This window comes from Heterodontus francisci, chromosome 18 (genome assembly GCF_036365525.1).
Source record: "Heterodontus francisci isolate sHetFra1 chromosome 18, sHetFra1.hap1, whole genome shotgun sequence".
Lineage (NCBI taxonomy): Eukaryota > Metazoa > Chordata > Chondrichthyes > Heterodontiformes > Heterodontidae > Heterodontus > Heterodontus francisci.
This window is the reverse complement of record NC_090388.1, coordinates 22,686,113-22,700,952: the sequence shown is the minus strand read 5'-3', so window position 1 is coordinate 22,700,952 and position 14,840 is coordinate 22,686,113. Positions and strand designations below refer to the sequence as shown.

Below are 14,840 nucleotides of genomic sequence, written 5' to 3'. Positions count from 1 at the left end.
CAGAAAAATAAATGCTGTGTGCACATCTAAGGCCAGTTTCAGTGGCTTTTAAGCTCTATGATCACCAATAGTCGAAAAAGCTTAAAAATCTAATGAGACACCAATCATTCAAACGTATATAGGTAAATGAACAACAAAAACAACAGCTTGCATTTATAGAGTGCCTTTAATGCAAGTGAAATGCATCAAGAGGCTTCACTGGTGCATGAACAAACAAAATTTCACATTGAGCCACTTAAGGAGATATTTGAGCAGGTGACCAAATGCTTTAAGGAGCATCTTAAAGGAGGAAGGAGAGATAGAGAAGCTGAGAGTTTTTGGCAGGAAATCAAAGCTTTGGGGGGCGAAGCACCTGAAGACATGGCTGCCAATGGTAGAATGATTAAAATCAGGATGCCCTAACAGGGCTGGAGGAGATTAGAGATAGGAAAGGGTGAGACCGTGGAAGGAGTTGAAAACTAGCATGGGAATTTTTTTTTAAATCAAGGCATTGCTTAACCAGGAGCCAATGTGGGTTAGTGAGCACAGGTGAACAGGACTAAATGCAAATTAGGACATGGGCAGCAGAGTTTTAGATGACCTCAAGTTTAGAGAGAGTAGGAAGTGGGTGGACAACCAGGAGTGAGTTTGGAATATAAAAGTCTAAAAGATACAAAGGCATGAATGAGTGTTTCAGCAGCAGATGAGCTGAGACAAGATTGGAGTCGGGCAATATTATGGAGTTGGAAATAGGCAGTCTTACTGACAGCACGGATATGTGGTTGTTTGCTCATCTCGGTGTCAAATGTGAAGACAAGGTTGTGAGCAAGATGGTTCGGCCTCAGACAATTACCAGGGAGAGAGACAGTGTCAGTGACTGAGGAACAGAGATTGTGGTGGAAACCTAAGACAATAATTTTGTACATCCCAGTATTTAGTTGGGGAAATTTCTCCTCATCCAGTACTGGATGTCGGACAAGCACTCTGACAATTTAGAGATGGTGGAGGAGTTGAGAAAATTGCTGGTGAGGTGATAGTTGGTTCTGAAGAGATCCTTTTAGCAGCTTATCCCCACCCATTGAAAATGCTGAAAAAGGAGAGCATAATAAGATGGGTTGGTGTGGACAGAAGAGCGTTTCCACGCAGTAAATCGTGCTCTCTGTTAAATGGAAGTACTGTATTTGATAAATTACATGAAAATGCAGAGAATATGTCTACATATGATTTATTCCAAGAAGGTCCCAATAATCTTGACTTTGCAATGAAATAGAGAAAGGTTCATTTTGACCAAAACAAAAGCAAAATACTATAGATGCTGGAAATCTGAAATAAAAAAGCAGAAAATGCTGGAAATACTCAGCAGATCTGGCAGTATCTGTCAGAGAGAAACAGAGTTAACAGGCTGAATTTTATTGCAGAATTTTACAGGCTGAATTTTATTGAGAGAGAGAGAACACAGCAGGAGCAGAGACTTAAAAAGCATGCCAAGAAATCAGAGGTCAGAGAGAGAGAGAGAGAACGGCGGGAGCAGAGCAGGGGGAAAGAAAAATCAAAAAGTGATATCAGAGTGACTTCACTGTCGACAGAGAGAGCAGGGAAACAGAAAGCCATCCAGGGTGAGTATACTGGTAAGCTTTTAATTTAATTTAATCTCAATCAATCAAATATAAAAGAAGACTTGATCGATTCATTAGTATATAAACTAAAAACTGAAGTGGATTTGATAGTTTATCATACAGAGTGAGAGACACCAGCAGGGAGTGTATTTGTTCAAATTTGGACAACTTAATACGTAAGCTGTATCAAATATTATTCACGTTTATCAGTATTTGTAAGGTTTACTAATAGTAGTAGGGTTTATTAGATTTAATAAAGCTTTATTAGCATTGGTGTAGGTGCGAGAAAACAGCCCTGTTTCATGCCACTCAGGATAGGAAAGGGGTCTGATGAGGCGCCGCTATGCTGAATTGTGCCTTTCATATTGTCATGGAATGAGGTGATGATACTTAGTAGTTTTGGTGGACATCTGACCTTTTCTAGTAGTCTGAAGAGACCACGTCTGTTGACGAGGTCAAAGGCTTTGGTGAGATCAATGAAAGCAACGTAGAGGGGCATCTGTTGTTCGCAGCATTTCTCCTGTAGCTGACGAAGGGAGAACAGCATGTCAATGGTCAATCTCTCTGCTCGAAAGCCACATGTTGCCTCAGGGTAGACACGCTTGGCCAGCTTCTGGAGCCTGTTTAAAGCGACTTGAGCGAAGACTTTCCCCACTATGCTGAGCAGGGAGATTCCACGGTAGTTGTTGCAGTCACCTTTGTTTTTACAGAGGATGATGATATTGGCATCGCGCATGTCCTGTGGTACTGCTCCCTCATCCCAGCACAGGCAAAGCAGTTCGTAGAGTGCTGAGAGTATAGCAGGCTTAGCACTCTTAATTATTTCAGGGGTAATGCTGTCCTTCCCAGGGGCTTGTCTCTGCTGCTCTCACATTCGTTCAAGTCTTCAGAAGAAGGAATTTTCCTCCACGCAAGATCAGGCGGCAGGTTGTTCAACCTTGCCCGTCTAAGAGCGAAGACCAAAGTATGGAAAGTCCTCATCAGGGAACTCCTCTTTGCTGACAATGCTGCATTAACATCTCACACTGAAGAGTGTCTGCAGAATCTCATCGACAGGTTTGCGGCTGCCTGCAACGAATTTGGCCTAACCATCAGCCTCAAGAAAACGAACATCATGGGACAGGACGTCAGTAATGCTCCATCCATCAATATCGGCGACCACACTCTGGAAGTGGTTCAAGAGTTCACCTACCTAGGCTCAACTATCACCAGTAACCTGTCTCTCGATGCAGATATCAACAAGCGCATGGGAAAGGCTTCCACTGCTATGTCCAGATTGGCCAAGAGAGTGTGGGAAAATAGCACACTGACACGGAACACAAAAGTCCACGTGTATCAAGCCTGTGTCCTCAGTACCTTGCTCTACGACAGCGAGGCCCGGACAACATATGTCAGCCAAGAGCGACGTCTCAATTCATTCCATCTTCGCTGCCTCCGGAGAATCCTTGGCATCAGGCGGCAGAACCGTATCTCCAACACAGGAGTCTTCGAGGCGGCCAACATCCCCAGCTTATATACCCTACTGAGTCAGCGACGCTTGAGATGGCTTGGCCATGTGAGCCGCATGGAAGATGGCAGGATCCCCAAGGACACATTGTACAGCGAGCTCGCCACTGGTATCAGACCCACCGCCGTCCATGTCTCCACTTTAAAGACGTCTGCAAACGCGACATGAAGTCCTGTGACATTGATCATAAGTCGTGGGGGTTAGTTGCCAGCGATCGCCAGAGCTGGCGGACAGCCATAAAGGCGGGGCCAAAGTGTGGCGAGTCGAAGAGACCTAGCAGTTGGCAGGAAAAAAGGCAGAAGCGCAAAGAGAGAGCCAACTGCGAAACAGCCCTGACAACCAATTTTATCTGCAGCACCTGTGGAAGAGTCTGTCACTCTAGTATCGGCCTTTATAGCCAGTCCAGGCGCTGCTCCACAAACCACTGACCACCTGCAGGCGCTTACCCATTGTCTCCCGAGACAAGGAAGCCAAAGAAGATTAGCATTGGTAAGGTCTATTACCAGTAGGAAGGTCTACATATCTGTGTAATCAAGAAAAGTATAACTTTAGTTGAAGGTGGTACTAGCATTTAATAAACACAATAAATTTTACGATACGTAGGAATTATTCTAAGTTAATTAAGTAACAATGGCAGGACAGGTGTTATGTTGCAGCTGTGGTATGTGGGAGCTCCTAGATGCCAAGGCAATCCAGGACAAACACGTCTGCAGAAAGTGTAAGCAGCTAGAGGAATTCTGGATCAGGATTATTGATCTGGAAGCCAAACTGCAAACACTGTGCAACGTAAGGGAGAGGGAGAAATACCTGGGCACTTTGTTCTGGAGGATGGTCACACCTCTTTGAACAGGGTCATCTGTTTTGGTCTGTAGTGAGGGACAGGAGGATATGACCGTGAGAGAGGCAGATAAAGGGGCCGAGCAGACAGTAGTGGAGGAGCCTTAGACTTTGCAACTGTCAAACAGGTTTGAGATGCTGTCAACCTGTGTGGATGAAGGTCAGGCCTGCAAGGTGGATGAGCAGACTGGCCATGGCACTGTGGTACAGGAAGCTATTCAAGTGGGGGGAGCAAAAAGAAATGTAGTGAGGGGGATTGACAGTGTTCTGTGCAGCCGAGAGCGTGAATCCAGAAGGCTGTGCTGCCTACCTAGTGCCAGGGTTCGGGACATCTGCTCAGGACTGGACAGGAACTTGGAGAGGGAGGGGGAGTATCCAGTTGTCGTGGGCCATGTATGTACCAACAACATAGGTAGGACTAGGAAAGAGGTTCTGCTTGGACAGGATGAGGAGCTAGGCAACAAATAGAACAGCAGAACCTCAAGGGTAATAATCTCTAGATTATTACCTCAGACATGTGCCAATTGGCAGAGGGCACATAAGATTAGTGAAATTAATACGTGGCTCAAAGACTGGTGTGGGAGTAGTGGGTTTTGGTTTGTGGGGCACTGGCACCAGTACTGGGGAAATTGGAGGCTGTACCATTTGGACAGTCTGCACCTGAACTATGCTGGGACCAGTCTTCCAGCAAACCGTATAACCAGGAAGCAGAAAGGGCTTTAAACTAAACAAGGTGGGTGAGGGATCAAGCCTGGGTAGATGTAGCAAACCAAGGGGTACAGTCAAGGAAGGAGAGCAGAATAGTCATATGGGAAATTAATTAATAAAATTAATGGAAATGAAGGTCAGAGAATGGCAGGAAGGGACAGAGAGAAAAAACCTAATAACGCACCAACAGTCAAGACTAGATGTTACAAAGATAACAAGACAAAATTAAAAGCTCTGTAACTGAATACATGTAGCATTCATAACAAAGTAGATGAACTGATGCTGCACATTGAAGTAAATAAATATGATCTGAAAGCCATTACGGAGACATGGCTGCAGGATGACAAGGATTGGGTCCTGAATATTGAGGGGCATGTGACGTTCTAGAAGAACAGGAAGCGAGGTAAAGGTGGAGGGGTAGCACTGTTAATTAGGGATGGCATTGGTGCAATAGTTAGAGATAACCTTGGTTCAGGAGATCAGGATGTAGAATCTGTTTGGGTGGAGAAGAGGAATAGTAGGGGAAAGAAGTCACTAGTGGGAATGGTCTACAGGCCCTCTAACAGTAACCATAATGTAGGACAAAGTATATAAGAAGTTATATTGGGTGCTTGTGATAAAGGGACGGCAATAATCATGGGTGATTTTAATCTACATATAGACTGGGAAAATCAGATTGGCAATAGTAGTCTGGATGAGGAGTTCATCAAATGCTTTCGAGATAGTTTCTTGGAGCAGCATGTTCTGGAATCAATCAGATAGCAGGTTATATTAGACTTGGTATTGTGCAATGTGACAGAATTAATTAATGACCTCAGAGTAAAGGCAGCTGAGGTAATGGTGACCACAATATGATTGAATTTTACTTCCAGTTTGAAAGAGAGAGGAGTGGGTCTAAGACTAGTATTTTAAACTTAAATAAGGGCAACTATGTGGGCATGAAAGCTGAGCTATCTGAAGTGAACTGGGTTACTAGGCTAGGAGATAGATCAATAGAAAAGCATTGGCAGACATTTAAGGGGATATTTCAGAATACTCAGAATATACCTACTATAGAGAAAAATTCTAAGGGGAGGATCCACCATATGTGGTTAACTAAAGACGTTAAGGAAAGCATCAAACTTAAGGAAAAAGCATATAATTGTGAAAAGATGAGCGGCAGGTCAGAATATCAAGAACGGCAGAGAATGACTAAAGGGTTAATCATGAGAAAGAAATTAGAGTATGAAAGGAAGCTAGCTAGAAATGTAATAACAGACAGCAAGAGTTTCTACAGGTATTTAAAAAGGAAAAGAGCAAGTAAAGAGAGTGTTGGTCCTCTGGAGAGTGAGAATGGGGAGTTAATAGTAAATAATAAGGAAATGGCAGATGAAATTAACAAATAGTCTTCACTCCAGAGAATACAAAATACATTCCAGTAATAGCTGTAAATCAGGAAGTGGAAGGAAGAGAGGAACTTGCTGAAATTAAAATCACCAGGGAAGTAGTACTGAGCAAACTGATGAAGCTGCGGGCTGACAAGTCCCCGGGTCCTGATGGGCTTCATCCTAGGGTCTTAAAAGAGGTGGCTAATGAGGCGACAGATGTGTTGGTGTTATTTTTTCAAAATTCGCTAGATTCTGGAAAGGTTCCATCAGACTGGAAAGTAGCAAATATAACCCCTCTGTTAAAGAAGTGGGGAGGGGGGTGGGGGCGGTGAGAGACAGAAAACAGGTAACTATAGGCCAGTTAGCTTGATGTCTGTCATGGGGAAGGTGTTAGAATCGATCATTAAAGAGGCTATAGCTGGGCACTAAGGAAAAACTCAAGGTAATCGGGAATAGTCAGCATGGTTTTGTGAAAGGGAAATCATGTTTAACTAATTTATTGGAGTTCTTTGAAGGAGTAACATGGGTTGTGGATGAAGGGGAGCCTGTTGACGTACTGTACTTGGATTTCCAGAAGGCATTTGACAAGATGCCACATAAAAGATTATTGCGCAAAGTAGGAGCTCATGGTGTAGAGGTAACATATTAGCATGGATAGAAGATTGGCTGACTGGCAGAAAACAGAAGTATGCATAAGTGGGTCCTTTTCTGATTGGCAGAATGTGATGAGTGGAGTCCCGCAGGGGTCTGTGCTGGGGCCTCAACTTTTTACAATTTATATCAATGACTTAGATAAGGGGAGCGATGGCATGGTAGCTAAATTTGCAGATGACACAAAAGTAGGTAGGAAAGTACATTGTGAAGAGGACATGAGGAGCTTGCAGACCGATATAGATAGGTTGAGTGAGTGGGCAAAAATCTGGCAGATGGAGTATAATGTGAGAAAATGTGAAGTTGTTCACTTTGGCAGGAAGAATAAAAAAGCAGAGTATTTCTTAAACGGGGACTGACTGTAGAATTCCAAGGTGCAGAAGGATCTAGTGTTCCAGTGCATGAGTCACAAAAAGTTAGTATGCAGGTACAGCAAGTAATAAAGAAGGCTAATGGAATGCTATCCTTTATTACAAAAGGAATTGAAAATAAAAGTAAGGATGTTATGCTTCAGTTATACAGGGCATTGGTGAGACCACATCTCGAATACTGTGTGCAATTTTGGTCTCCTTATTTCAGGAAGGGTGTAAATGCATTGGAGGCAGTTCAGTGAGGTTTAATAGATTGATACCTGGAATGAGCGGGTTGTCTTGTGAGAAAAGGATGGACAAACTGGGCTTGTTTTCACTGGAGTTTAGAAGAGTGAGGGGAGACTTGATTGAAGTATATAAGATCCTGAATGGTCTTGAAAAGGTGGAAGTGGAAAGGATGTTTCCTCTTGTGGGCGAGTCCAGAACAAGGGGGGCATTGTTTTAAAATTAGGAGTCGCTCTTTTAGGACAGAGACGAGGAGAAATGTTTTCTCTCAGTTTTGTGCGACTGTGAAGGTGCCTCAGAAGGTGGTGGAGACGGGTCATTGAATATTTTTAAGGTGGAGGTAGATAGATTCCTGTTAGACAAGGGAATCAAAGGTTATCGGGAGTAGATGGGAGTGTGGAATTCGAGACAGAAACAGATCAGCCATAATCTTATTGAATGGCGGAGCAGGCTCAACGGAGCTGAATGGCCTACTTCTGTTCCTATATGGTATGGTATGGGTCCCGCCAATGGGCCAGAAAGCGGGGGAGGGGGCGGGGGCAACCTTGCCTCAGCCATTTGTCGTCTGAGTTCAAAGGCATGCAAGCAATTAACTGCCCCTCATCAGGGAGGTTGTCCCCTTTAAGGGATCAGATCCCACCTGAAGAGCTTCTGGCCAATCAGAGGGCCAGCAGCTCAACTGTCCCAGCAGCGCCACTGGGAGCAATGGCCACTGCTGGTACTGCAGAAGGCCCAGAACAGCAGCCATGGAGGAGGCCCCGGAATTTTGGTAAATGGGGTCCGGGCTCACCAGGGCTACTCAGGCAGGCCGCGGCTGGGGAGTTCTTTCAGCCGGGGTGGCCCTTGTGAAGAGAAGAGTTGAAGTGGTGGGAAGTAGGAAATTGATAAAGAGGAATAGTTTCATTATATCTCTTAGTTATTTCATTTAAAACATGGCAAGATAAGAAAATATTACATGTACACTGGCCCATCTGATTTTGCTCTCCTCTTTCAGCACTTTTAACTGCTGAATGGATGCTTTTAGAACCAAATTTCACTTGTTTGCAAACTAAAATCTAACTGTAAAAGTTGAAACTTATCTCTGGTGTTTACTAAGAGAACAGAAAAAAAAATCCTGGAGAAATTATATTGGTGTGCCAGTCAGGCATCTCATTAAATCATTGTAGTGATATGATCTTCAAATCTGTATTCTAAAACTAAATATGTTAAAACAGTAACATTTCTTGAACATAATAAATTACTCAAGTTTTTCTCTTCACAGTACATGCCATCTCTATCACACACTGCATTATGAAAGTTTAACACATTCCAAGGTATGTGTTACCCTCGTCACATCAAAGGGGCAGGATATGACACTGGTGAAGGTCCTTTACAATAATTCTTAAACAAATAGGATAGAGTTAAGTGGTGTAAGTGACTTTTTTCAGTTTTCCCCATCCCTATCTGAAAGAACAAAGGAACCTTTATTATGTACCAGCGATAGATAATATTTTATTATAGTGTGCACTTTGAAATTCATCACGTGATGCAGGCTTTTAAAACTAACTATGTGCAATGAAAATACAAATACTAACCTGCCATCAGTTATCATCATACTGGGAGATGTAAAATTCTTGTTTCTTTTAAAAGCATTAGGCTATCATGAAATCTTACCTGGCTGCAAAAGCTTTTGCATATGAGGATGACCTTTGCTGATTTTCCTCTTTTTACGGTGATTAGAGATGCCTTTTCTTTGTGATTGAGGTGCACAACAGTGCACAGTGACACATGGTAGGATATTACAGAAGCTTACTTCAGGCCAGGGGATTTTAATGTTTGCTGTTGTATACACTGAACTTGCATTCTTTGCTACAGAATAAAATGGGCAAAACATGCTTTAGCTAGAATAAAGTTGATAAAAGTTTTTTTTTCTACATAACACATCAAATGCATTCAGTGAAACAATTTACCTGACAATGTTGTATGTGGAGTGAAGGTAGTATATTCTTTTGTTAATGACTCTGAAATATAGCTGCAACAGTAAACAAAACACAACAAAATTTAACACCTTTGTGAAAATCTCTCAATTTATTTTCTTCAAAGCAAGTATATTACAAACTAAAGAGCTATCTTTTATTCAGTTAGAAACAGCAGTACATCACAAGAGCATGTGGTACTGTAGAGAGCAGAAATTTATAGATAGATGTAGGGAACACTTTAGAAAGTATTTACCTTTCATTGAGATTGTTAACAAGACTTCTTTCTTCATTTAAAGTTAGTACGTAAAGTGCAGGTATCAAAATCACACTGTCACAAAAAGCATGTGTTATTTGTCACACAGTAAACCTATGACAAACAATCTCTGTATACATAAACAATGAACGTTCCTTACATGTAGTCAATTTGACTTAAGAGTAAATAAAGGTTTCAACTGGCTTAACTTCTCATGCTGTTTTAGGAGTTCTGTTATTCTGTTGTTACTAACTGATGCCAAAGCTGGTATATTGTTTAAAGGTAATAGCTTATGAAAACATAACAAACCAAACTATAATCAGAAAACTGGCACTGTCTTATACAACAGATCAAAGGTATCACAGTCTTTACTGTTACACTGAGGTGGAGCCCAAGCTTATTACCTTTTTTGTAAAAACACAATCTTGACTTTAATAATATAGATGGATTAGATCATACAAATAAAAACCGCTACTCATTCATTCATTGAGATTTATATAGCTATTACAATAGTAGTACACATGTGCTCTGTCCATCTTTCAAGAAACATAAAAAGGTTCCACTGACATCAACACTGCTATAATCAAATTTGAGGTTTTTTCATGTCACAATATCAAGAATGACCAGGTAACCAGTATCAGTAGGGTACAAATTTCTCTCAGAATCATTCAGTAAACTTGTTTTCCATTGGATACCACAATGAGTGGAAGCAGTGTGCAATTACGAGCAAAGATTATTTTAATTCAGGACATGGCATGAAAATTTTAGAACACTTCTAAATCTTAGTTCATCAAAACAGGTGCTGTGATAACAGGATAAGGCAGCCACAACCTTTGCAGCCTTTAATAAATAAAACAAAAATGGATTCTTCTAGACATGACTCAATAGAGAAGCTTATGTTTTCAAATTAAGGTTCCTTAATTGTTTTGTAATTTTATGTACTATTATCTTCTATTTTTGCCTGGACATTAAATTGAAATGATCTCTATTCGTGGAAGATAAAACAGTGGTGCCTTTATTTCTTTTTCACTTTTGACTAGACATCCAGTGGAAAATTAAGTCAATAATAGTTCCAAAAGCTCGTAAAAAGAATTTAGAACCAGGCAATAAAATGACAGCACCATTATCCTTCAATAGTACAATCAGATTTCATTGTTTCTTCTAAGCTCCAAATACACTGTCCTACACATACCCTATTCCAACTCATGTCTTTCCCAGATTCTCAAAGCTGTGGAACTCTTAGCTCCCTCAGACTTCACTTTCTTCTACAATCTACAGACTTTGAAAATCTAAAATTTGCATCACCTAAAGACTACTTCATTTTGATCCCATATATTTTCAACTAAAATGATATTTTGCACAATAGGTGAATATTGAACAAAACACCCCAACAAAACACATAGTAGTCCCTGTAAGAGGACATCCAATGCAATCCAGGAAGGGAGAAACAGAGGATCGGTTCTTCTGCACAGACAGGATATGAAAATTGTAGATTATGACACCCCTGCTTTTTGCATGGTTGCAACTGATTGATTAAAAATAAGTCATTGACAGAAGACTTGGAATGAATTGCTTGTCCTCTCATCCAGGGAATAGTAGATGGGAGGATATAAACAGAGCAGTGAGTTAAAAATGTATTTTTTACCCCTAGATGGGGCCACAAAGGGGTACAGAGTTGAACTGAAGTCTATGAGATACAACCATAGTCCTGAATCTCGGAGCTAAAAATGCAGAACTTTGGTCACAAATTGAGAAAATGCTGCATAATGTATACTAAGTTTAGTTGCTTACCAAAAGCCCATGAGACTCAATAAAGCCATGATGAGAATATGGAAAATCTTGTGAACAGAACAATCACCTCCCTTCTTAAGGTATGCCTGGATTACAAATAAAAGAAAATTGTATAAATATTCTTGCATATGGATTACCAATTTGCTGACATCATAAGCCTTCATGGCATAACAAATGGCCAACTTTCACAAGTAGTTTGAAAGATGCAAACAGAAAAATGCCTCCAATAAGGAAAATAAAATGCTGTTGAGCAATGACACCATTAAATATGATTTTGTTTAGAGTATACCATTTTCCTGCAATAGGGAATTAAGAACCAAAAGTCTTGTCAAAATTGGAATCAAATACTTCCATTGAATTCCACCCTTGATATAGAGTAACACATGAAAGAGTGTGTCTCAAGGACATAATGCTTCTGGAAGTTAAGATGATTTTGATAAAGCAATGCTCAAATGGTTTATGATATCACCAGAACCTAATCCATGTGCTGGTGCCTTGTTACACACTTCAGCCTGTGTGTCCTTTTAAGGACATTTCCTTCATCCACTTTCACAATTTACTCATTGACCTTGTCAGTCACCTCCCAAGATTTGAATTTGGTTATCAGAATTTACCCCTTTTTCCAATTGCTGTTCAATTGAGGCAAATAAATCAAGTTTGCATCGACCTTCGATTAAGTATTTATCTACATCTACAATCTTATATAATATTTGCTTTCCAAAACGAACACCTAAAAATAACAGATGACATACTCATATATCTCATTGCTGTTTGTGGGAGCTTGCTGTGCACAAATTAGTTACAACAGTAATCACACTTCAGAAGTTTTGAGATGTCCTGAGGTCTTGAAAGGCACTATATAAACACATTTTGTTTTACTTCACCTAATTCAAAGTGGCTTCATTCAATTTAGGCAATGTACCTTTTTAGTATTAAATTCCCATGTTGCTGTAATATTTACATTGATTAAAATCATTGGATAATTGATTTTTAGTGCAAGAAATGAATCTGAATTATCAGTTCAATTAAGTTTTTAATATATTCTTAAAAACAAAGACTTCTAAAAACTTCATTCTTGGGATGTGGGTGTCTCTGGCCAGGCCGGCATTTATTGCCCATCTCTTAATGAAAGCAAAATACTGCAGATGCTGGAAATCTGAATTAAAAACAGAATGTGCTGGAAATACTCAGCAGGTCAGGCAGCATCTGTGGAGAGATAAACAGAATTAACGTTTCAGGTCTGTGACCTTGCATCAGAACACAGCCTCAAAGTTGGCAGTAAACCATGTTCTGAAGTCTATGTGGTAAAAGTGCTTCACATTGCTGTTAGGTAGCAAATTCCAGGATTATGTTGAACCTTCGCAAGGGCAATTAGGGATGGGCAATAAATGCTGGCCTTGCCAGTCATGCCCACTTCCCAGGAATTAATAAAAAAAATTATGTTGTAATTCGAAACAAAAACTCTACCATGCAGTTCATTTCTCCATAGGAGAAAGAAATGACAAAGCAAAGTTCTTACATACCTTGTGTTTGGCTATAACAGGTTTCTTTGGTGGTGGTATGTTGCTTGTCCGACTAAATATGCTATAAATCAGTAAACAAATGTTAAATTAATTGGTCTTTTCACTAGGTACACAATGACATTTTTTTTTGAAGGTTGAGTTAAAAACCTATAAAGGAATAACTTTACTGACAAATGGTTGGGAAATTTTGCACATTAGATAGAGTCATAGAGTTATACAGCACAGAAACAGGCCCTTTGGCCCAACATGTCAGTGCCGGCCATTTCCTCAAATCCCCTCTAAACCTCATGTTTCAACTACCTGGCTGCAACAGACTGCTCCAGAATCACAAAGTCAGAAAATTGCCTGCATAAAACCCATTAGGCGTTGGGCTCCATGGCCGGGGTCGGGAGGTGCCCAGAGGATCATAGCAGCAGCAGCTGCCATGGAGCCCGACGTCGGGAATGCCAGGCCCGATCTTCCTGGCTGCACGTCCACCACTCGTGGCCAGACCAAGATTTCAATCTTCAAATCACCTGTTTAAATACACTTAAATGTAAGCTGGAGCGATCTTACTGGCAGTTCCTGACCTTCCAAGCAGTGTGCAGAATTCCCACACATTCACTTTCTCATCCAGGGAAAGCTGGCTCCACCGAGGTGGAGAAGGGGGGGATCTCTGCATTTGTAGTGAAGTGGTGGTGGTCGCTGGGGAAGGGGTCAACTCTGCATTGTCAGTGTAGTGGGGGGCGGGGAGGAATTTATTCTGCATTTCAGTGTAGTGGGGTGGGGCAGGGGTCAATTTTGCATTTTCAATGTAGTGGGGGGGGGTGCGGGGAGGGGTTTATTCTGCATTGTCAGTGTAGTGGGGGGGAAGGGGTCAATTCTGCATTTTCAGTGTAGTGGGGGGGTGCGGGGAGGGGTTTATTCTGCATTGTCAGTGCAGTGAGGGGGGGAGTATTGAACTCTGCACTTAGTTTAGTTGGGGGGAGGTGGTAAAAGGGGTCAACTCTGCATTTAGTGTAGTTGGGATGGAAAAGGGGTAATCTGGGCTTTTCTGCTATAGTTTTGGTAGGGTGGGTCAAACTTTATTTTTTGCTGTAGTTGGGGTGGGGGTGAATGGTGATCTGTCAACGCAGGCCTGGCAGCCCTTTAAAAATGGCGCCAGCACCTGTGCAGAAACAGGCGATGCTGTTGATGGTGTCGCCGAGGCCAATCCCTCCACATTATTGTGGGGGGGGGGGGGGGGGGCGCGGCCGCAAGCTGCCATTTTTCCAGTGGCGGTAGGAAAATAAAATCCAGCCCATTGAATGTGGCAATGAGAGAAGTCACATTAAGCATCAGAAATTAAGAAATTTAAGGAATCAGAGAGGTTATAAGTCTCATATTGAACTAAACACTAATCATGCTTTCTGTTTATATATGTTCAAAAGAATTGATTTTTTAAAATTCTGTGACAGACATAAGGCTGTTTTCCAGGAGTCACACTAGTCTGCAGTTCAACAGCATGAACTGAAGATGGAGTCTTGGAATTGGTCACACAGGGATCTAGAAATGGAATCTGCTAGGATGAGCAAGAAATAATGAATAAAATAAAGAGATGGCGTCACAAACAAGATAAAAGTAAATGGTGTAGAAATTCACAGGTATGGCCTTGAAAGGTTCCTTCATTCCCAAGGTAAATGATTTAAAAATGTATGTATTAAACAGCTATACTTAGCGGGATTTAAAATTACAAGTCAGTGAGAGAAAGAGACAAACGAATACTCAAACTTCTCTCAGAGTGACGAGCAGCGTTCAGCATGACACCAACCTCTTCTGGCTATCGCAATATTTGCTTATAATACTTAGAAGAGGAAGAGAAGGTTAAAAATGTGACCGTTTGAAGGTTTTCATGGTGAGAACGGTATGGTTGAGTAAGACGATTTACGGTTTACGCCATGTGAATTGCTATGAAAAAAGCAGCTGTTTTCTTGAACGGAGAGTTCTTAGAAGAACTGTTAGGACTCGATGTTTTGGCCAACATACTCTGCCCATCTTCAGGAGAAAAGACTAGATCTGTGGAAAAGTTGGCTTTA

The 14,840-nt window shown here is 41.3% G+C and overlaps 1 protein-coding gene across 1 annotated transcript in view; it reads right to left on the bottom strand.

Annotated features, from left to right (window-relative positions):
- The window catches only part of LOC137379815 (myelin regulatory factor-like protein), a 97,172-nt gene that overhangs the window by 32,360 nt on the left and 49,972 nt on the right, over positions 1-14,840 (bottom strand). The window contains exons 15-19 of the mRNA XM_068051194.1: positions 12,787-12,847; positions 11,264-11,349; positions 9,473-9,547; positions 9,211-9,272; positions 8,915-9,109 (exon numbers count right to left, since the gene is read on the bottom strand). Coding sequence (XP_067907295.1) covers positions 8,915-9,109; positions 9,211-9,272; positions 9,473-9,547; positions 11,264-11,349; positions 12,787-12,847 — 479 coding nt within the window. The remainder of the gene's footprint in view (positions 1-8,914; positions 9,110-9,210; positions 9,273-9,472; positions 9,548-11,263; positions 11,350-12,786; positions 12,848-14,840) is intronic.